Here is a 22,784-nt window from a genome sequence, read left to right as displayed (position 1 = left end):
GTTTGATAACAGCTCTGAATCTGGTTGCAGGGCTTCGAAGCTTCACAAAACTTTCAAAAGTTCCCATCACTAGTGAACATATTCAAGGTGTGACATAAAATACAGCCAATCAGCGAGCGTCCTCAAAACTAAATGGAGAAGTACGATTATTTTATTGATTTTGTGCACTTTTGTATTTAGTCCACTTTTCCATAGAAATTGACTCAAATCTACTCATGTACAGTTAAAGGTATATTTCAAGTTTAAAAATTAATACCTAAATAGGAACATAGTGGGCTAGTATACTTAAAGTGATATATATATATATATATATATATATATATATATATATATATATATATATATATATATATATATATTTTTTTTTTTTTTTTTTTTTTGTACACTAAAATATGGGCCAATTTAGTCCCAAGTAGTATTGAAATAGTTCACTTACAAGTATACTACAAGTACATTGATATTGGTATACTTACAACATAAAGTATACTTAAAATATGCTTAAGTATATTTACTAAGTATACTTGAAATTAATTTTAAGTATACTTATTTTATGTAAGGATACTAAGTCATATTTGTGAGATGAAAAGCCAAAATTATGATGTAAAATGTTATGACATTAAAACATTGAAATGATGACTTAAAAAGTCATAAGTATGACAAAAAGTCAAAATTATAATATTTATGAGATAAAAATTGAATTTATGACTTAAAAAGTCATAATTATGACAAAAAGTCAAAATTATATTATATTTATGAGATAAAAATTGAATTTATGACTTAAAAAGTCATAATTATGACCAAAATATGAAATTATGACATAGTAAGTCAAATTTTTGTCACAATTATGACTTAATATGTCATAATTATGAATTTTTATGTCATAATGTTTTACAAAAACATGATTTTTCCCCCCTAATTTTTCCATACATATTTGCAATAACATGCAAAATAATGTTTTCATTTTCACTAAATGAACATTTCTGCTTTACATTTAGTAAAAAACTTTTCAACATGGTACATTAGAAATACCATGCTTCTACATCATAACATTTACCATGTTAGGACAATGCAATTTTTTTGTAATACCCTGGAGTATCATGAAAATACCATGATAAGTGAATATGTTGTTCTTTTCTATCTTGTGTATTATTATGGCTTTTATACTCTAAACTTGTGCATTATGAACATTGTTGGCTTTTATGATGAATCGCACGTGATGTTCCTCATTTGGATAAAACTGTTGATAATGAATAAATATGAATCATAGTATATATATCAAAGTCTGTGTCCTGATTTCCCTGCATCTATATCTTTCCTCACATTTAGGCTGCTAAACAACCAGGCCTGATGTTGCACATGTGGATGAACGCAGAGACCAGCTCGAAGACGACCTAAAGGCATAAATTAGAAATGGAGAATCAAGACAGAAACTAAAAGACTCAGGAAGTCAGTGAGGGAAGTTTAGTGGTTTCTTGCGTCACAGAGACACTTTACACTGAAGCTTGTTGCCGGTGCAGAGAGAAAGGTAAGGACCGGAGGGTTTTCTTTCTTTCTTCTAGGTTTTTCTCGTCTCAGTTTTTTAATTTGGGCCTGGCTCTAAAGATGCTGGATCAAACGGCCATAGGCTGGGATCTGCTCGTGCCCTATGTAGGGGGAAACGGCCTGAGTTTGTTTGATGATGTGAGCGTGAAGCACTCATGGCCTTCAGATGTGATCAGTCATTTCCGCAAGAGCACCAGAGACCGAGAGGAACCAACTTACTGAAAAATACACTTCTGATCGAGACGAAAACTCTCCAGAGGCGTTTGAGGTATAAAAACCGTGGCAGAATTTGAATCGATCTTCTGTGTTACTTCTGGAACGATATAAAGAGCATGTAGAAAGCGTGAGGGTGTGGCTTTGACTTTGGTTGAAAACTCACAAACTGAGAAGAGGAAACAGTGTCAGGGTGGCACGCGACCCAACCCAGCCCTGATGCGAAGGATCTGCAGAGCTTTACGAGAGACAAAGATTTATAAGATAGTCTGTCATGGTTCAAAACTACCGCTGAAGCAGATGAAATGTTATATATGCAGGTTTGCATGTGCTCTTCGTGTACATGTTGTCCTGTTTTTGCATTTCCTTCTTGCATTTGTGCTGTTCTTTTTGTGTTTCCTGTGGTTGTGAACCTAGAGGAGTGTTTTATTGCTTATGTGGCCACACTTTCATAATTCATGCGACTCCAAAAATCGTAGTTTTGAAAACGTTATTTCAGAACTGTTTGCTTTTTCTTGGTTTTGTGAAGGTTAATGGAACATTCCAATTTGCAAACGTTACTTTTGAATGTTACATTCTGAAACTTGTAACATTTAAAAGCTAAAATGTATCAAGTTCCATGATTGAAGTTTTTGTGAATGTTTGATAACTTTCCATCAACGTTACTGGAAGAACGTTTGTTCGTAACCCTGCCACAATGTTCTGAGAACGTTCCCTGTCAGCTGAGTTAATGGAGTTTTCAGTTATGTCCCATTTGAGTAATGATGCATCAATATTGATCGTAAAAAAGGTACTTTTGATTGAGATGCAGAATGACATTAGATAAGAAGTCATTTTACCCAATTTTGGGTGGCTGTTTTTAATTGGCTGTCATTATTAATGAAAAAATTAATAATATTCATTCCTTAGTTTATCATGTTTTTAAAGATATTTCAAATCCCCAGGTTTCTGACACTGTGAATATGGTAACTTTGGTAGCTAAATCTCATGTTCTCACATGCAAATGGCAGAAATGTTATTGCTTATGTATAAGCACACACTCTCAGCATTAGGCAGCGCCGGTTTGGACCTCTTTTGCCTTCAGAACTGCCCCAATTCTTCTTGACACAGATTCAGCACGGTGCTGGAAACATCCCTCAGAGATTTTGGTCCGTAGATGTATCAGCTGTGTATCTCCCGTTCCAGCACATCCCAAATCTGCTCTATTGGATTGATCTGGAGATGGTTTGAGTTTAGTAAACTCGCTGCCATGATCAAGAACCAGTTTGAGATGATTTCAGCTTTGTGACGTGTGTTATCCTGCTGGGAGTAGATCAGAAGATGGTCATAAAGGGATGGACAACAATACCCAGATCAGCTTTAAATGATGCTCAATTGGTACTAAAGTATCCCAAGAAAATATACAACACACCATCAATACTAAAGCATCTTCTGCTGCTGAACATCATCTGCTTCAAGGTTGGACGTGTTCAGACATGATCTACTGTTGCCTTTATATCAGCTGGAGCCAATCTGACCGTTCTGGCATCAACAAGACATCTTCGCTCACTGGATATTTTCTCTTTCAGATCATTCATTATAAACCCATGATAATATGTAGTAGATCAGCAGTTTCTGAAACAGTCAGATCAGCCCATCTGATACCAAAAACCACACCACATTCAAAGTCACTTAAATCAACTTTCTTCCCCGTTTGAACTTCAGCAGATCATCTTGATCATGTCTATGACAATGTTCTGCTGGGAAACCTCCGGTCCTGCCATCCATGTGGATGTTACTGTGACACGTACCACCTACCTAAGCATTTTTCCCTTTCATGGAAACGGTATTCCCTGGTGGCTGTGGCTCTTTCAGCAGGATAATGCACAAAAATGGTTCAGGAATGGTTTGAGGAGCACAACAACGAGTTTGAGGTGTTGACTTGGCCTCCAGATTCCCCAGATCTCAGTCCAATGGAGCATCTGTGGGATGTGCTGAACAAACAAGTCCAGGCTCCACCTCGCAACTTACAGGACTTAAAGGATCTGATATGTTTAATAAATGAACATTTATTAATAAGTTGATTTTTAATTGCAAACCTATTTTGGGTTCATTTTAAGCCAGCAATATAGTAATTTTGGGTTAAATAAAACTGACCAGCTCCTTGGGCATTTAACCCAACCGCTGGGATGTCCGTTTTCAACCCAACTTGGGTTGTTTTTAACCCAGCAATTTTTAGAGTGTGTAGCAACCCTTCAACAACCTTTATTTTATGAATGTATGTATGTGTGTATTATAAAGTATGTATTTCCTTTTTTTATATAGATATATTTCACATCTCTACATATGAAGTGTGGATTCCATCAAGCAGTGATGTAGTTCATCAGTGAAGTTCTGGAGCAGCACCGGATCATTAATCAGGATCAAACTGATTGAAAAGCGTTAGATATTCTACAGCAGCCGTCATGTGAGGTTTGACAGTTCACACACACACTCATTAAATCAGCTCACACACACACACACACACACACACTCACACACACACAAGGCCTGAATGTTAGAGAGGAGGTAAAAGACAAGCAAGATGAGGAGAGGCCGGAGAAAAGGAGGCAATCGGGACAAAGTGTTCGGATGTGACCTGCTGGAGCATCTGACCTCCACCGCGCAAGAAAGTGAGTTTATTCTCCCAGAGTTTTCATGTTTTTCTGCTTCCGTATCAAACTCTTTCTGTCTCTCACGAACAGTTCCTCAAGTGTTACGCAGCTGTAGTGAGTTCATCGAGGAACACGGGATCGTGGACGGGATCTACAGACTGTCTGGAGTCTCGTCCAACACACAGAAACTGAGGTGTGTGAAGTTGAAGAGAACTGACCTCATTCAGCCACTAAAATCCTCTAAACTCCAGCAGATTCAAAGACATTTCAGTCATTACATGAAACCGGTATCATTTGGACTTACACATTTTTAGATTTTTTTACCAAAATGTATTACTTTTCTGAACACCCCACAACATTAATGACATATTTAACAACATATTTTCCCATCTCAGGCATTAAATCCCTATTATTATTGGTCATTATTTTAAGTATGGGAGCTCTCTGAATATTATTATAAAATGCATTTGTGATAAAATCAACATTTTCATATTAATCAGATGTCTCTCACACTAATTCAGTAATTGCAATTATAAAAGTTACATAAAATCTCACACTTTTGCTCCTAAAGCCTGAAATGGACACTTTTTGTGACAGAAACCTCATCATTTCTGATCAAAGGCTTCAGAATTTGAACTAAAATCAGCTTTCTTATGATCGCTCTGAACATTTCCTAACCCTAACCCAACTAACTTTAAATTACTTTTCATAAATTTAAAATAATAATAAAAATGTAGGTGTGACGGGGTTGAGATTTTTTTGGCCACTGCTCTAAATCTAGAGAATAAATGGAGAGCGCATGACATGATATGAAGAAATCGTGAATAATGTTGAAATAACAAAGATCATTTTCACAAGTAATAGTTTTCTATCTTTAATTGATGTAACGGGGTTGAGTCGTTTAGCTCGACAAACACAATTTCACAACATAATTTAGTTATAATTATTAAAGAAGGTGTTAACTTGCTCACAATGTTGTTCAGAAGACTTCTATGATGTCACTTCCTATCAGTTCATTATGGTTTGTGTAACGGGGTTGAGGGGATACTGAAGTACGGAGCTAAATGATGTGATTTTAATGAATAATCATGAATTTACTTAATTTAAATTTAAATTTTTAATTTAAATTTACTTTAATTTATGGGAATGGCAAAATGAATAGACTTTTTTCTCATTTTATTATTCATATCCAAAGTACACTTTCATAGAAAGCCTTGAGGGACGTGACAATATAGGTGGTGTCAACTGAAAGAAAAAATCTAATAATTTCTAATATAAAGACAAAATGTATGTCATGTTTTTAAACATTATTAAAGGAGACATTTCAATTAATACAAAAAGGTGATCTTTTGGTGACCCAATAGATAGGCCAGAGGGACTCAAATCGCACCGGTGTCGAGGCATGACTCATTTAAAGGCTTGAGGAGCTTTATGAAGGTGTTTTTATCTGTTTGCCGTGATGAACTCACTGTGTTTGTCTGTGCAGGAGTGAGTTTGACACTGAAGGATCTCCTGACCTGAACAAGGAAGTGTATCTGCAGGACATTCACTGCGTGAGCTCGCTGTGTAAAGCCTATTTCAGAGAGCTGCCCAACCCTCTGCTCACATACGAACTCTACGACCGCTTCGCCGTGAGTCTTTCATGAGAACATTTCCCTGGGAATGCTTGAGCCGATGGCTGATATAAAGCTAATATTTAATGAGATATACACTAATAAAAATATGTTCCAAGAACTTTTTGCTTTATTTTTAAAGGACTCGATCATTATCATCATTCTGAATCCCATCCGGATTAAATCTTTGACAAAAACATGATTTTCTCAGCTTTGTGTTCAAAATGTTGTCTTTTTATGAAACTGTGTTGATAAAATAGAATGCATGAAGCGGGAATTTAAAAGCAGAAGCTCTGTTCTTTCTTTTTGACATATTGAGACACGTGTTCAGATATTCATACAACAAAATATTCTGTGGGATATGAAAGTTTTATCGAAAATGGTTGGCAACTTTTTTTAAAACGCTGGAGGGGAAAGATTTCAAATTGTGTAAAATAACGTTTCATTTGCTTTAAATGATGAAAATATATTTTGCTCTTTGAATTGAGACGTGATCTTCTCTCTGCAGGACGCTGTGGCTGTCCAGCTGGAGGACGAGAGGCTGGTGAAGATTAAAGAGGTTCTGAAGGATTTGCCTGTTCCTCACTACAGGTGAACACTGATTAATTCACCCAAAAATCATCATATAATCATTAATCAACACACACACATCAATTATGGTAAACGGCTTGAAGTGCGAGAACCAATGAGGTTCATTCTCGTGTTACACAGCATGTTTGAGCTTCAGAAAGAACCAATGAGGTTCGTTCTCACGCATCAAGCAAGTACATTTGCGAGAATGTGAGAATAAAAGCCTAAATTAAATTTCTTTATCATATAAAGTGCTCAAGTCTCTTCGTAAAATTTGGACTAAACCACTCTGTTCATTTGGATTAGTTTTTTATTAACTTTTTGAAGCATCAAAGTGGACTGTCAGTGGAGGGAATGAAATCTTTTAGGTTTCATTTAAAGGTGCCTAAGAACATGTTTTCAAAAGATGTAATATAAGTCTAAGGTGTCTCCTGAATGTGTCTGTGAAGTTTCAGCTCAAAATACCCCATAGATTTTTTTTTATAAATTTTTTTAACTGCCTATCATTATAAATGTGCCGATTCAGGGTACGCTGCCCCTTTAAATCTCGTGCTCCACGCCCCAAGAGCTCGCGCTTGCCTTAAACACCATAAACAAAGTTCACACAGCTAATATAACCCTCAAAATGGATCTTTACAAGATGTTCGTCATGCAGCATGTCTAATCGGGTAAGTATAGTATTTATTTGGATGTTTACATTTGATTCTGAATGAGTTTGATAGTGCTCCGTGGCTAAAGCTAACATTACACACTGTTGGAGAGATTTATAAAGAATGAAGTTGTTTATGAATTATACAGACTGCAAGTGTTTAAAAATGAAAATAGCGACGGCTCTTGTCTCCGTGAATACAGTAAGAAACGATGGTAACTTTAACCACATTTAACAGTACATTAGCAACATGCTAACTAGACATTTAGAAAGACAATTTACAAATATCACTAAAAATATCATGATATCATGGATCATGTCAGTTATTATTGCTCCATCTGCCATTTTTCGCTGTTGTTCTTGCTTGCTTACCTAGTCTGATGATTCAGCTGTGCACAGATCCAGACGTTAATACTGGCTGCCCTTGTGTGATGCCTTGAACATGAGCTGGCATATGCAAATATTGGGGGCGTGCATATTAATGATCCCGACTGTTATGTAACAGTCGGTGTTATGTTGAGATTCGCCTGTTCCTCTGAGGTCGTTTAAACAAATGAGATTTATATAAGAAGGAGGAAACAATGGAGTTTGAGACTCACTGTATGTCATTTCCATGTACTGAACTCTTGTTATTCAACTATGCGAGGTAAATTCAATTTCTGAACCTTTAAAATGTCTTCATTTGTGTTTTGAAGATGAACAAAAATCCTACATGTTTGGAACGAGATAAGGGTGAATAATTGATGACAATTTTTTCATTTTTGGGTGAACTACACAGCAAAGTCTCCAGAGTTAAATCAACTCTGCTCAGAGTACATCTGAAGAGTTTGGTTCCAAAACGCGATAAACGCCATTTTAAAAAAAAATTGAGTTTTTGCCCAAAATCAGTATTGTATCTGGACGGTATTGAAAAGTAATTTATTAATTTTGCGCAAAATTCGATACCTGTCGTGTTATTCTGTCATGTTTTCTCCCTTTCTTTCCAAAACACGACAAACGCTGTCTCCTTTTTCTGCAGAACGTGATATATCCGCTCAACCAATCACAGCGCTCCATTCCACGCACTGTAAACATTGAAGGCTTTTTAAAAAGCCGTTTTTAATACCGATGTACTCGGCAAATGTGTTTATTTAACCATGCCAGATACTCTTTAATCTGTAATGACAAATAATTTATAACATTAACCAGATGACCCGTTGAATTCATTTTGGGAGCGACGGTCACATGTATTTTTAGTAAAATGTCTGTATATAAGATATATATTGGCAAAGTTTAGACTCTGTCATATATGTGAATCGACTTACTTTGTTGTGTATTTTCAATTTGAAAAATAACTTTTATATTGATGGATAATTGCATTTTGAAAAAAAGTGTCATGGATTTATTGCATTTTGGGAAAAAATAATACATTTTTTTTAAATCAAAATGTAGATTTGAATTTTTAATGTTTTTATAACCAAAGATGCTATGTGAAAGTCTGAAACAGAAAATTGTGGTTTTCATCTTGCTACTTTCTTGGTAGAGAAAGCACCTTTTTACTCAAATGAATCAAAATGGAGTTATTGTGTTTGGGACCAAACTCTACATATGATCCCTCTTTAAATAGTGTTAAAGTAACACTGAATCAGAGTTAAAGTTAATTAGATAATTAAGCAATTAATAAGGCTGTGGCTGAAGTCAATTGTAATTCATGCGTTTCTCTTTTCTTCAGTGATTCTGCTTGTTAACAGCAGGTGTTCATCACTAATGCACAATCATCACTTAATAAATTGTTTAATTATCTCATTAACTTTAACACTATTTAGAGAGGGACCATATGTACTCTGAGCAGCGTTGATTTAACTCTAGGTATTTTACTGTGTGTCGCTTTAAGAACTGAAAGGTACTTTAGGTAACCAAAAAAATGGTTCTTCTTTGGCATTGCTGCGAAAACCCACTTTATTTTTTAAGAGTATAACATGTCTATAGTGCACAAGTCATATAGACGTGGAGAATACTGTTATGACTGTAATATCATCAAACTTTTATGGTGTTTTTGTTCTTTCTTGAGCTGGACAGAATAGATCTAATTCCATTGTGTTCCTTTAACACTCGCTGTCTTCTAGAACTCTGGAATATTTGATGCGTCATCTGGTCAAAATGTCCACATATGCATCTGAGACCAACATGCACGCAAGAAACCTCGCCATCGTCTGGGCCCCAAACCTCCTCAGGTGTGTGTTTACACTCATTCTTTGACATTTATACATTTGCATCCAAAGCGACTTAGTTTATTTACTGAATACATTTTATCAGTGTGTTACAGAAGTGTGCTTATACTTAAGTATACACTAGCTATGTGTATTTTGGGATATGGCATAAAAAACAATCTGGATAGAAAATCCAAGATGTGCATAAATTCATAAATTACATATGCGCTCGATTGAGGTGGATAATTTTTTTTATCTGATGACAGCGTTTATTGTGTTTCGTCTGACCAACTTGTCTATAATGGAGGACAAAAGAGCCAGATTGCAGCAAAGGACATATTTATTACTGATATTTTGCATCAGTTTCCCAGGAAGTGATGATTTTGTTCTCTTGAACACATGGGATGGAAACACTGCTTTATACAGAAATGTTTTATGCCATATTCAAATTTTGTACTACTGTAAATGATTGTAATTTTAACTGTAAAAGACAGTAAACCTGTTAAATGGTTAATGGTAAGTCCCCTTATATACAACGGAAAGCTGAAGTAGATCATTTAATGTCATTTTACACTGTTAAATGTACAGTTTATGGAATAAAAAAAGCACAAATCATCTTATAATTTAGTGAAAAGCCGTAACCGTCATTCCCAGAATTCCCCATGTGTCACTTCACATTTGATGTTACATTTATGTTGTTAAATTGTAAATTACAGGCTGTTCTGTAAATGTGTTTTCATTTTTATTGTATTTTTACACAGTATTTTGTGTTTTATAATGTGTTTTTATAATACTGAAGATGGATGAACTCGAGTCGAGATCATTATTATACTAAAAATAACTGTATTCAAATGTCAAACCACTGTAAAATCATCTGCTGCTAACTTTAGCTGGAAATATTCAGGTAACAGGTTTCAGGATATTGGTTTAGTTGAGCATCTGCTGCGTCCGGGAGTTTCACATCATTCAGATTTTCCATCACAAATACCAAAATGAGAAAATCTCTGCCCCTTGTTTTCAAATCAATTTAAACAGATTTTCAATACTTAAATTTTAAGTGCAAACTCACTTGATTTTGATACATTTTTCATTAAACAGGACTTAATATCTTTTCTCTTCTCCAGTAAATGTATTTTGATTTAAGAATGTTTAGATATTTGTGCTGGAAAACAAGACAGAAACACTGAGGAGGAACAGAGTTTGTAGATTAAATCTAAATGTGTTTTTCATTGGCGTTTTAAGGAACAGCTTTTATTTGTTATTAGTAAATCAGTGAATAATTATCTGCAGATCGAAGGACATCGAGTCGACTGGTTTTAACGGCACGGCAGCGTTCATGGAGGTTCGGGTTCAGTCTATCGTGGTGGAGTTTATTCTCACTCATGTGGCCGAGGTTTTCACTGGAACAGGTATTTTATCTTCCTTAAAGTCAGCATGAAACTTTGGCTGCACTAGTCGTTTCTACTCTATTGTGCCGTATATACGAGTGAAATGCTTTGCAAACAAGAACAAATGTAGGGCGGGGCTTGATTTTGTCTGCTGGATGGTTGTGGTTTGCTATTGGTGGTTCTCATGTGAGTGACAGGTTGCCCCGCCCTCATCATCAGAGAAGAGAAGAGATTTTTATATTTTTTCAGTAATATCTTCAGTCATTTCTCTTCTCCAGTAAATGTATCCTGATTTAAGAATGTTTAGATATTTGTTCTAGATATTCATGTTTGTGCAGTGTGGTGAAGGATAGTTTCATGTTTTAACACAGGATTGACTGTGGAGCGCCGGAAGTCCCTCCCGTCGCCCTCGATACTGTCCAGTCAGGATGATCATTTCTTCAAACCTTTACACTGTCCAGGAAACCTCAGTCCTGGAGACGGGCCTCCAGCCATGCGGTCGTACCACGCTATTATTGATGGCACTGACAAGTAAGACTGATGATGTTAAAGTGCATCTCCATGTCCATATTATAAAGTAGAGATGGTGAAATGAAGCTTCGATGCTTTCCTCACAACTGCACTTAAAGAAACACTCCACTTTTTTTGAAAATAGGCTCATTTTCCAACTCCCCTAGAGTTAAACAGTTGAGTTTTACCGTTTTCGAATCCATTCAGCCGATCTCCGGTTCTGGCGGTACCACTTTTAGCATAGCTTAGCATAGTTCATTGAATCTGATTAGACCGTTAGCATCGCGCTTAAAAATGACCAAGGAGTTTTGATATTTTTCCTATTTAAAACTTGACTCTTCTGTAGTTAAATCGTGTACTAAGACCGACAGAAAATAAAAAGTTGTGATTTTCTAGGCTGATATGGCTAGGAACTATACTCTCGTTCAGGCGTAATAATCAAGGAACTTTGCTGCCGTATCATGGCTGCAGCAGTGCAATGATATTACGCAGCGTCTCTCACAAACGTCTCCATGGTTGCAAGGCACGTTCCCTGTGCAAGCAGGGGCTCACAGGCGCTGCGTAATATCATTGCACTGCTGCAGCCATGATACGGCAGCAAAGTTCCTTGATTATTACGCCTGAATGAGAGTATAGTTCCTAGCCATATCAGCCTAGAAAATCACAACTTTTTATTTTCTGTCGGTCTTAGTACACGATTTAACTACAGAAGAGTCAAGCTTTAAATAGGAAAAATATCAAAACTCCTTGGTCATTTTTAAGCGCGATGCTAACGGTCTAATCAGATTCAATGAACTATGCTAAGCTATGCTAAAAGTGGTACTGCCAGAACCGGAGATCGGCTGAATGGATTCGAAAACGGTAAAACTCAACTGTTTAACTCTAGGGGAGCTGGAAAATGAGCCTATTTTCAAAAAAAGTGGAGTGTTCCTTTAAAGTGATCTTAACATGTTGTGGCCATCTAGTGGTCAGAAAGATGAACGGCACCTGCCAAACTGCCACTGGATATTCACATCTGGTTCTGCTACTGATTCTTCATAAGCATCATCTCTTCTGTTATTATTTATTTTATTATTACTGTAACAGCACTACTATAAAGTATGTGAGATTAGGATTAGTGCGTCCCCAATTATGTTTATTTACTATTTCATTTCATGTTTTTTGTTTTATTTTATTTTATTTTATTTCATGTTATTTTGTTTTTATTTTTTATTTTATTACATGATATTTTTATTTATTTTTTTACATGTTGTTATTATTATTTTACTTTATGCATCCCCAATCAAGAATATTTACTATTTCATTTCATGTTTTTTTATTTTATTTTATTTCATTTCAGGTTTTGTTTTATTTTATTTTATTTTATTTTATTTTATTTCATGTTATTTTTATTTATTTTTTACATGTTGTTATTATTATTTTACTTTATGCATCCCCAATCAAGAATATTTACTATTTCATTTCATGTTTTTTATTTTATTTTATTTTATTATTAGTGTAACATCACTACTATAAAGTATGTGAGATTAGGATTAGTGCATCCCCAATCAAGTTTATTTACTATTTAATTTAATGTTATTTATTTTTTTTTAAATATATTTTTTCCTGTTTTTTATTTTTTATTTTTTTAATTGTTTTATTAACCCAAGTGTAACATCACTACTATAAAGTATTTGATATTAGGATTAGTGCATCCCCAATCACATTTATTTACTATTTCATTTCATGTTTTTTGTTTTATTTTATTTTGTTTTATTTCATGATATTTTTATTTATTTTTTTACATGTTTTGATTATTATTTTACTTTATGCATCCCCAATCAAGTTTATTTACTATTTCATTTCATGTTTTTTGTTTTATTTCATGATATTTTTATTTATTTTTTTACATGTTTTGATTATTATTTTACTTTATGCATCCCCAATCAAGTTTATTTACTATTTCATTTTATTTCATGTTATTTTATTTTTTATTTTATTTCATGTTATTTTTATTTTATTGTATGGATCCCCAATCAAGTTTATTTACTATTTCATTTCATGTTATTTTATTTAATTTTAATTTTATTTTATTTAAATTTTTTTTTATTTCATGATATTATTATTTTTATTATTTTATTTTTTACTTTATTAAATCTAATTTTTATTTTATTTATTTTTTTATTTTTTTATATGATTTTTGTTGTTGTTGTTGTTGTTGTTATTTAGGATTAGGATTACTGCAACCCCAATCAAGTTTATTTACTATTTCATTTCATTGCATGTTATTTTTATTTTATTTTATTTTATTTTATTTTATTTTATTTATTTTATTCATTTTATTTTTTATTTCATTTTATTTTATTTTATTTTTCATTTAATTTCATTTTATTTTATTTTATTTTATTTTATTTTATTTTATTTTATTTTATTTTATTTTATTTTATTTTATTTTATTTTATTTTATTTTATTTTATTTTATTTTAAAATAAAAAAAAATATTTTTTCATTTTATTATTTTATTAACCCAAGTCTAACATCACTCACATCAAGAGAGTTGATAAAAGTATGCCAAAGGTGCCTAAAGGTTAAATAATAATGTTTTTGAGGGTAATACAGCAGATTCTGATGCTTTCATGTAAACACTAAAAGATGAGGTGGAATCATGTTCCAAAACTGCTGTACTCTTCTACCACATACTCACCATGAACCTTGATCATCTGCGTTGTGTTCAGGAGGAAGAACTCTCTCAAAGGACGGAAGTGGAAATCCATCTTTAATTTGGGTGGGAGACTCCACGATCCCCGCAAGAAGAGCAAATACAGCCCTAAAGGTACTGCATGAAGTTTTTCCAACTAAAGATTGACTATGAATCCTTTCCCTCTCACATCTAATTCTTTGCTTTTGTTTCTCATCATCTTCACTTGATCTCAACGCACAGACAAAGAGAAGACGACGCTGAGGCCTGCGAAGAGCATGGACTCCCTGAGCTGCGGTCCTTTAGCACTAGAAGGTATGAGGAGCGTTTCATCATCTGCTTTAATTCATTTAACAAGAATTCATATAATAATTCATAAAGCATCCACATGCACGTGTTTGTTTCCATGTCTCTCAGATTCGAAGCATCCTCCAGCTCATCTTCCTCCTCTGGTTCTGTCCACGTCCTCGGGCAGCTCAGAGGGCGTGGCTTCTGCTGGAGGGGGCGTGTCCAGTGGATATGCGGTGACGTACAGGCGCACGGGCGGAGCTCAGGTCAGTATGGTGAGCGGAGGGACTCCCGGCACTTATAACCGGCTGGAATCTGGGGGCGGAGCCAACGGAGCCGAGGGGGCGTCGCAGGGCGTGTCCAGATCGCCCGGAATGACCAGCAAAGCAGACCGTCGCGCCGGTATCCACATATCCGGGCCTTTTTCTGTGACCGTCCCGCTTCATATAACATCCGGACTGGCTCTGGGTGTGCTGCACGGCGGCTGGAACGAGAAGGAACAAACCCTGCAAGGAGACGCAGAGGAAGCGGGAGAAGAGGAGGACGTTAAGAGCACAGATGAGAATTCACAAAGCAAAAATGATGACGTTCACGAGAGTACAATCAGTAGTTGCCAAGAAAGCCAGGTGGATTGTGGGAAGGATACAGTGGAGATTCCAGAACAGGAAAAGACTGTGCCGGAAGAAGCAGAGAAAGAAGATCAGAGCCGGAATCAGGAGTCTGTGAAGGAGGAGAAAGAAGAAGAAGCTTCAACGCCGGAAGTCAAAGAGGAAAACGCAGAAGAGGATTACATGGGTAATAATTTGATTTTCATTCACTGACATGTAAATGTGTTGATGATCAGAAACTTTGCTCAGAATGAGTCTTTTTGCAAGTGTGCAGACACTACAGGTGCAAAAACGTCTTAAATCTTAAATAATGAACTCATTACATGAACTCTTTGATGCCAAACGTGAATGTGTTTTCCCACAGAAATGAGAGGAAACCTCCAACCAGCGCCGGTCAGTACGCTCTACTACGAGGACATGGAGGTGCCAGACCAGGATCTGCCGATGGATTTACAGGAGGCTTTCGGGTTCCTGGACTTGATGGACAGCTGTGCTTCAAACCAGGTGTGTTTCTACTTGTGTCATGACATTATGAGCACTTACAGAAGAAGTGAATAACACTGATCATCTGTTAGTGGGTGGATATATTAGGCAGCAAGTGAGCATTTAGTCCTCAAAGTTGATGTTAGAAGCAGAAGAAATGGGCAAGCGTAAGGATTTGAGCCAAATTGTGATGCTAGACGACTGGGTCAGAGCATCTCCAAAACTGCAGCTCTTGTGGGGTGTTCCCAGTCTGCAGTGGTCAGTATCTATCAAAAGTGGTCCAAGGAAGGAACAGTGGAGAACCGGAGACAGGGTCATGGGCGGCTGAGGCTCACTGAAGGCTGACCCGTGTGGTCCGATCCAACAGACGAGCTCCTGTAGCTCAAACTGCTCAAGAATTGAACCGTTGTGCGGCCTTACACTCAGGGTCTCCACAGACCCCAGCAAACATAATGTAATTTTGTAACAAAATAATTGTTTTTTAAAAAAACAAATGTAATTTTACTCTGTTTATTAATGTTTTTACGCCACATTTGTGCAGTTTTTGGAGGATTTATCTTTTTTTATTTTTATTTATATAAATAAATTAAAACATATTTTGTTGAATAGGTTTTTATACAAAAAAAGCTTTTTATGTAAAATTCATTTTATAAAAGACCCACATTTCTCACGTTCATTCATGGGGATAACATGGATAATATGACATGGTTTGTGTAAGTAACAATATTGAAAAACGTATTTGTTTCAGTACAAAAAAAAAATGCTAAATTTTGGCAAAAAGTAATTTTTATTGTCATAATTGTGATTTCATAATATTTAGATGTGAATCAAACTGAAAATACTTGTGAAAAGATGTCTTTCAGTCAGTCAAACAGCAAATAGTGGAGCTCTGCTGCCATCTACTGGATAAATCAAACTCTTTTAAAACTGCATTTTCCAAAAGATGGGCAAAAATCTCACACTAAATGTTATCCCCATGAATGAAAGTTACAAATGTGGGTCTTTTATAAAGTGAATTTCTACATAAAAGTTGTTTTTGTATAAAAACCTATTTTAAAAAATATGTATTTATTTATTTATATAAATTTAAAAGATATGATAAATCCTCCAAAAACTGCACAAATATGAAGTAAAAACATTAATAAACAGAGTAAAATTACATTTTTAAAAAAAAAAAAAACAATTATTTTGTTACAAAATGACATTTTGTTGGCTGGGGTCTCTGGAGACCCCAAAGAGCCTGAGTGTGACTTTTTTTCTACACTAACATAAAAACAAGATATCGCTCCATTTTTTTATTTTTTTATTTGTAGATCTAGAAAGTGTGAACAACTGTACAAAGTTTCATGTCATTTGGACAAAGAGATTTTTTTTTTATTTTAACAAACGTTGTTTGGGGTCTAAAAAGACCCTGGTTCTGATAGAAAGGTGTCAGAATACATCAGTTTGTTGCATATGGAGCTGCATAGCTGCAGACCAGTGAGGGTGTCCATGTTGACCCCTGTCCACCGCCGAAAGAGCCAACAGTGGACACATGAGCATCAGAACCGGACCGCGGAGCAATGGAAGAAGGTGGCCTGGCCGGGAACACATGGCACCAGGATGCACTATGGGAAGAAGGCGAGCCGGCGGAGGCAGTGTGATGCTTTGGGCAAAAAATGGTTCAGGAATGGTTTGAGGAGCACAACAATGAGTTTGAGGTGTTGACTTGGCCTCCAACTTCAATCCAATGGAGCATCTGTGGGATGTGCTGAACAAACAAGTCCGATCCATGGAGGATCCACCTCACAGCTTACAGGACTTAAAGGATTAGTTCACTTTTAAATAAACATTTCCTGATAATTTAGTCATCCCCATGTCATCCAAGATGTCCATGTCTTTCTTTCGTCAGTCGAAAAGAAATTAAGGTTTTTGATGAAAACATTCCAGGATTTGTGGACTCCAAATGGTTGAAGGTCCAAATGTCAGTTTCAGTGCAGCTTCAAAGAGCTCTACATGATCCCAGACGAGGAATAAGAGTCTTATCTAGAGAAACGATTGGTAATTTTCTTAAAAAATACAACTGCATATACTTTATAAACACAAATTAACGCATTGTATGTGCTTCCACTTTCCGTATTCTTCAAAAAGCTTGCGCTGAATGTCCTACGCCTTCCCTATTCTACTTAAGGAAAAAAACTAAACTGGCGCTGCGTTCGTTCCGCAAGTAGAATAGGGAAGGCGTAGGACATACAGCGTAAACGTTTTGAAAAATACGGAAAGTGGAAGCACATACAATGCTTTAATTTGTGTTGATAAAGTATATGCAGTTGTATTTTTTTCGAAAAATGACTGATGGTTTCGCTAGATAAGACCTTTATTCCTCGTCTGGGATCGTTTAAAGCTCTTTGAAGCTGCACTGAAACTGTAATTTTGACCTTAAACCGTCTGGAGTCCATTGAAGTCCACTATATGGAGAAAAATCCTGGAATGTTTTCATCAAAAACCTTCATTTCTTTTCGACTGAAGAAAGAAAGACATGAACATCTTGGATGACATGGAGGAGAGTAAATGATCAGGATCACATCTTGGTGCAGATCCCACAGCACACCTTCAGGGGTCTAGAGGAGTCGACGGGTCAGGGCTGTTTTGGCAGCAACACAATATTAGGAAGGTGCTCATAATGGTATGCCTGATGATTAATGATTTTACCACTTTATGTTTTCCAGGTTGAGTTTTCAGTCGAAGCACCTTGCTTTGAAAACGAATATGAGGAAGAGGAGGATCAAAACCGGGATAATCAGGCCGTTTCCTGCCCATTACAAAACTGCACTAATGACTTTGAAGCACCAGCAGCTAAAATCAGCAGCCCCTCGTTCACACACAGGCCTGTTGCTGGAAAATCACACAGCTTGCCTTACAAGTCCCGCCCCTTCCTGCCAGCCCTGTCATTATCCTCAGATGATGACTACAGTCCTGCTGAAGATGATGATGATGATGAGTCTGATAAAGGTTCTGAATATGAGGACATGTTTTGTCACAGTCTCCCATCCAGTCGGTGTTTTCAGGGACTCTCTTGGTCGGCTCCACAAACCGCCGCTGACAGTGATGCAGATGTTCACTGTAGTAACCAATCAGAATGCTTAGACAATAAAGATGCAGACCAATCAGAAGACGAGATTCCTACCGCTCCTGCGTTGACAGACAAGAGTGAAGAACATCTCAGTTCAGAAGTATTAAAGACGGATGAAAACAAGAAAGAAGAGGATGCTGAGAATGATAAACACACGCTGATGTAAGTACATGTTTCAAGACACAAATATTGGGTTGAAACAACATAAAATGTGTAATATTTTACGCCTTTTGTATGTGTGCAGAAGAGAAGATGAAGCGGAGAGTGAAGCCAGTGGAGAGGACACATATTTTGGACCGGATTCGATACCTTCTTCACCAGATCCCAAACAAACCGAGATCTTCAGCGTTCCTGAGCTTCCCGGCGCGGAGGATCAAGAGGTGCTGGATGATGACGGTTACCATGGTAACAGTGAGGCGATGCTGACCGATGAGCTCACTGTCGCCGACTGCATCTCATCGGCTCCTCCGGATCAGCCGCCGGAGGAACAATCAGCGATTATAAGCGTACGAACGATTGAAGAAGAGCCGAGTGAAGTGGAGGAGGATGAGAAGGAGCTGAAGGAGCGTGAGAACAATATCAACAAAACAGAAAAGTGTGAGGATGTTGAGAAAGATGCAAAGACTGGATTGGCAGAAGAATGTAGTGATGAGAAAGAAGTAGTGAGCATGACTGAAGGGAAAATAGAGGGAAATAGAGGCGAAGACGAAGAGGAACCTGCAGAAGAAGGAGAAGAAGATGAAAGAAAGGAAGATTTAGAGGAAAACAGTGGAGAATGTGAGGAGGAAGATGGAGAACGAGCTGAAAGAAAGGAAGATTTAGAGGAAAACAATGGAGAATGTGAGGAAGAAGATGGAGAACGAGCTGAAAGAAAGGAAGATTTAGAGGAAAACAATGGAGAATGTGAGGAAGAAGATGGAGAACGAGCTGAAAGAAAGGAAGATTTAGAGGAAAACAATGGAGAATGTGAGGAAGAAGATGGAGAACGAGCTGAAAGAATGGAAGATTTAGAGGAAAAAAGTGGAGAATGTGAGGAAGAAGAGGAAAGTGCAAAAGATGAACCTCCAAAAGAAGGTGAACAAGCTGAAAGAAAGGAAGATTTAGTGGAAAGCTGTGGAGAATGTGAGGAAGAAGATGGAGAGCAAGCAGAAATAAAAGAAGGTTCAGTGGAAAGCGATGGAGGAAACACTGAGGAGGACGTGAAGGTAAAAACAGAAGGTTTTGTTGAGGGAAACGTTGAGGAGATGGATGAAGGAAACGAAGGTAGAGATGATCCTGAAGCAGATGAGATTCAGGAACGCAAGGAGCCGGAAGAGATCTCAGATCACATCCTATCAACGGCTCCCAAACCTTCTCCTCGTAAAATGGCAAATCAAGTCAAAGCGGTTCCCGTCGTCCCGCCCAAACCTCGAAACTCCAAACTTACGGCCTTCAGGAAACAGTTTGAGCACAAACACACACAGCCCACGGACGCGGCGTGCGTCGAAACGGATGAACCGCAGAGCGAGGAAGCGCTGGAGGAGTTTGAGAAGCAGGAGGAGGAGGGTTCGAGGGAAAGCCACGGGACTTGGGATGGTGTGGTGGATCGGAGGATGGATCTCCACAGGGAAGCAGAGAAAGAGGTGAAGAGGAACAGCGGCATCAGCATGTGTTTCGATGAAGCCGTCGCTCGAGCCACAGTGAAGAGGAGCAGAGAGAGAGAGAACACAGAGCGGTTATCCGGCGCTCACTGGGACAGCAAGAAAGATGGGAAAACTGACTAACGGAACTAAAGCGGAAGCTCGTTTCTGCCATGGATTAAAAAGCCAATTGCAATTGCATTGTTTATTCTGTGTTCTGTGGCGGAAACAAGCTTTCATAACATGATCATGTATTGTAAAATATTATGTGCAGTATTCACCAAACCCTTTTATGCTCTTTTTTTAATATTCTGATTTTCATTTTTCAATTAAGATAAATATATAAATATGGAGGGAAAATATATATGTATAGCTCAAATCATTTAATAAATATTGTTACATTTATAAGTCTTGGACAAAATCTCAATATTCAGATAAACTCAGGCCACCCTTGTGAATATTCATGGTAACACTTTACAATGAGGTTTCATGAGCTAACAATTATAAATTCTTCTAAAGCATTTATTAATTGTAGTTCGTGTTAATTTCAACATTTACGTTTTTAAGCCCCAAAGCTGTTTCTGTTAACATTAACTAACATGAACAAATGATGTATTGATAGTTCATGTTATTTAGTGCATTAACTAATATTAACAAATTAGACCTTGTGAAGTGTTACCATTAATTAGTTAACAGCCTTATCAATTAAAACTGGAATGGTTTAATGTTGTGATCATTGTATTATTAATGCTAATGCATTCAAAATGATAAATACATAAAGATAAAACACAAGAATAAGACTCTCTGTATAGACAGGAAATTGTTTTAGATGTATTTCTGTTGTTGTATACATTCAAAAAGCTATGCATTTCATTTCAATAAATTAGTATTTTCACTATATAAATATATGGAGTATGTTTTGCTGTTTTTACTGAAGGACTCATATTCAGATATATGTTAGGTGCAAGATGGACATCAGTATTAGGGCTATTTCTGAGTCATTCACCAAACCACTATGATCTGTTGGGTCACCAAAATATATTTTTAAAAGCTTTTTGTATTAATTGAAATGTCTCCTTTAATAATGTTTAAAAACATGACATACATTTTATCTTTATATTAGAAATGATTTAGTTTTTTTCAGTTTACACCACCTATATTGTCACGTCCCTCAAGGCTTTCTATGAAAGTGTACTTGGGATATGAATAATAAAATGAGAATTTTTTTGCCATTCCCATAAATATCCATCTGTGCTTTTTTGCTGGTAATGTTTTTTTCTAAGTAAATTCATGATTATTTATTAAAATCACATCAGTAACCCCTCAACCCCGTTACACAAACCATAATGAACTGATACTTACGTGACATCATAAATAGGAAGTGACATCATAGAAGTCTTCTGAACAACATTGTGAGCAAGTTAACACCTTCTTTAATAATTATAACTAAATTATGTTGTGAAATTGTGTTTGTCGAGTTTAACGACTCAACCCCGTTACATCAATTAAAGATAGAAAACTATTACTTGTGAAAATGATCTTTGTTATTTCAACATTATTCACGATTTCTTCATATCATGTCATGCGCTCTCCATTTATTCTCTAGATTTAGAGCAGTGGCCAAAAAAATCTCAACCCCGTCACACCTACATTTTTATTATTATTTTAAATTTATGAAAAAGTAATTTAAAGTTAGTTGGGTTAGGGTTAGGAAATGTTCAGAGCGATCATAAGAAAGCTGATTTTAGTTCAAATTCTGAAGCCTTTGATCAGAAATGATGAGGTTTCTGTCACAAAAAGTGTCCATTTCAGGCTTTAGGAGCAAAAGTGTGAGATTTTATGTAACTTTTATAATTGCAATTACTGAATTAGTGTGAGGGACATCTGATTAATATGAAAATGTTGATTTTATCACAAATGCATTTTATAATAATATTCAGAGAGCTCCCATACTTAAAATAATGACCAATAATAATAGGGATTTAATGCCTGAGATGGGAAAATATGTTGTTAAATATGTCATTAATGTTGTGGGGTGTTCAGAAAAGTAATACATTTTGGTAAAAAATCTGAAAATGTGTAAGTCCAAATGATACCGGTTTAGTGGAATGACTCTTCTAATATTAAAGGGTTAGTTCACCCAAAAATGAAAATAATGTCATTAATTACTCACCCTCATGTCGTTCCACACCTGTAAGACCTTCGTTCATCTTCGGAACAAAAATTAAGATATTTTTGATGAAATCCGATGGCTCAGTGAGGCCTGCATAGCCAGCAATGTCATTTCCTCTCTCAAGATCCATTAATGTACTAAAAACATATTTGAATCAGTTCATGTGAGTACAGTGGTTCAATATTAATAAAGCAACAAGAATACTTTTTGTGCACAAAAAAATAATGACTTTTCAACAATATCTAGTGATGGCCGATTTCAAAACACTGCTTCAGGAAGCTTCGGAGCGTTATGACTCTTTTGTGTCGAATCATGATTTGGATCGCGTGACAAACTGCTGAAATCATGAGACTTTGGCGCTCCGAAACCGCTGATTCGACACAAAAGATTCATAACGCTCCGAAGCTTCCTGAAGCAGTGTTTTAAAAATCGGCCATCACTATATAAGTCGTTATTTCGATTTTTTTTGAGGCACCAAAAATATTCTCGTGGCTTTATAATATTAATATTGAACCAC

General features: G+C 36.2%; 1 protein-coding gene across 3 annotated transcripts; it reads left to right on the top strand.

Annotated features, from left to right (window-relative positions):
- The first annotated feature begins 1,375 nt into the window (after positions 1-1,375).
- si:dkeyp-68b7.12 (rho GTPase-activating protein 30) lies at positions 1,376-21,296 on the top strand. 3 transcript variants are annotated; one of them, XM_067362969.1, is made up of 14 exons: positions 1,376-1,525; positions 4,060-4,406; positions 4,479-4,581; positions 5,875-6,019; positions 6,510-6,592; positions 9,326-9,433; positions 10,700-10,818; positions 11,169-11,328; positions 14,022-14,119; positions 14,228-14,299; positions 14,402-15,067; positions 15,245-15,384; positions 18,072-18,637; positions 18,720-21,296. In XM_067362969.1, exons 2-14 carry the CDS (start codon positions 4,319-4,321, stop codon positions 20,236-20,238), a joined length of 3,867 nt encoding a protein of 1,288 aa, XP_067219070.1. In that variant the 5' UTR covers positions 1,376-1,525; positions 4,060-4,318; the 3' UTR covers positions 20,239-21,296. The 3 variants fall into 3 exon arrangements, with proteins under 3 accessions (XP_067219070.1, XP_067219071.1, XP_067219072.1); XM_067362970.1 differs by lacking the exon at positions 1,376-1,525 and adding an exon at positions 1,579-1,810; XM_067362971.1 differs by lacking the exon at positions 1,376-1,525 and adding an exon at positions 1,924-2,075.
- The last annotated feature ends 1,488 nt before the right edge of the window (positions 21,297-22,784 follow it).

This window comes from Chanodichthys erythropterus, chromosome 16 (genome assembly GCF_024489055.1).
Source record: "Chanodichthys erythropterus isolate Z2021 chromosome 16, ASM2448905v1, whole genome shotgun sequence".
In the NCBI taxonomy this organism is placed as follows: domain Eukaryota; kingdom Metazoa; phylum Chordata; class Actinopteri; order Cypriniformes; family Xenocyprididae; genus Chanodichthys; species Chanodichthys erythropterus.
This window is presented reverse-complemented; position numbering and strand designations above follow the sequence as displayed.

Coding starts and splice junctions, on each gene's coding strand:
- si:dkeyp-68b7.12 (XM_067362969.1), top strand. CDS start 4,319: ATGAGGAGAGGCCGGAGAAAAGGAGGCAATCGGGACAAAGTGTTCGGA. Junction 9,434..10,699: donor TGGGCCCCAAACCTCCTCAG/GTGTGTGTTTAC, acceptor AATTATCTGCAG/ATCGAAGGACATCGAGTCGA. Junction 14,300..14,401: donor CGGTCCTTTAGCACTAGAAG/GTATGAGGAGCG, acceptor CATGTCTCTCAG/ATTCGAAGCATCCTCCAGCT.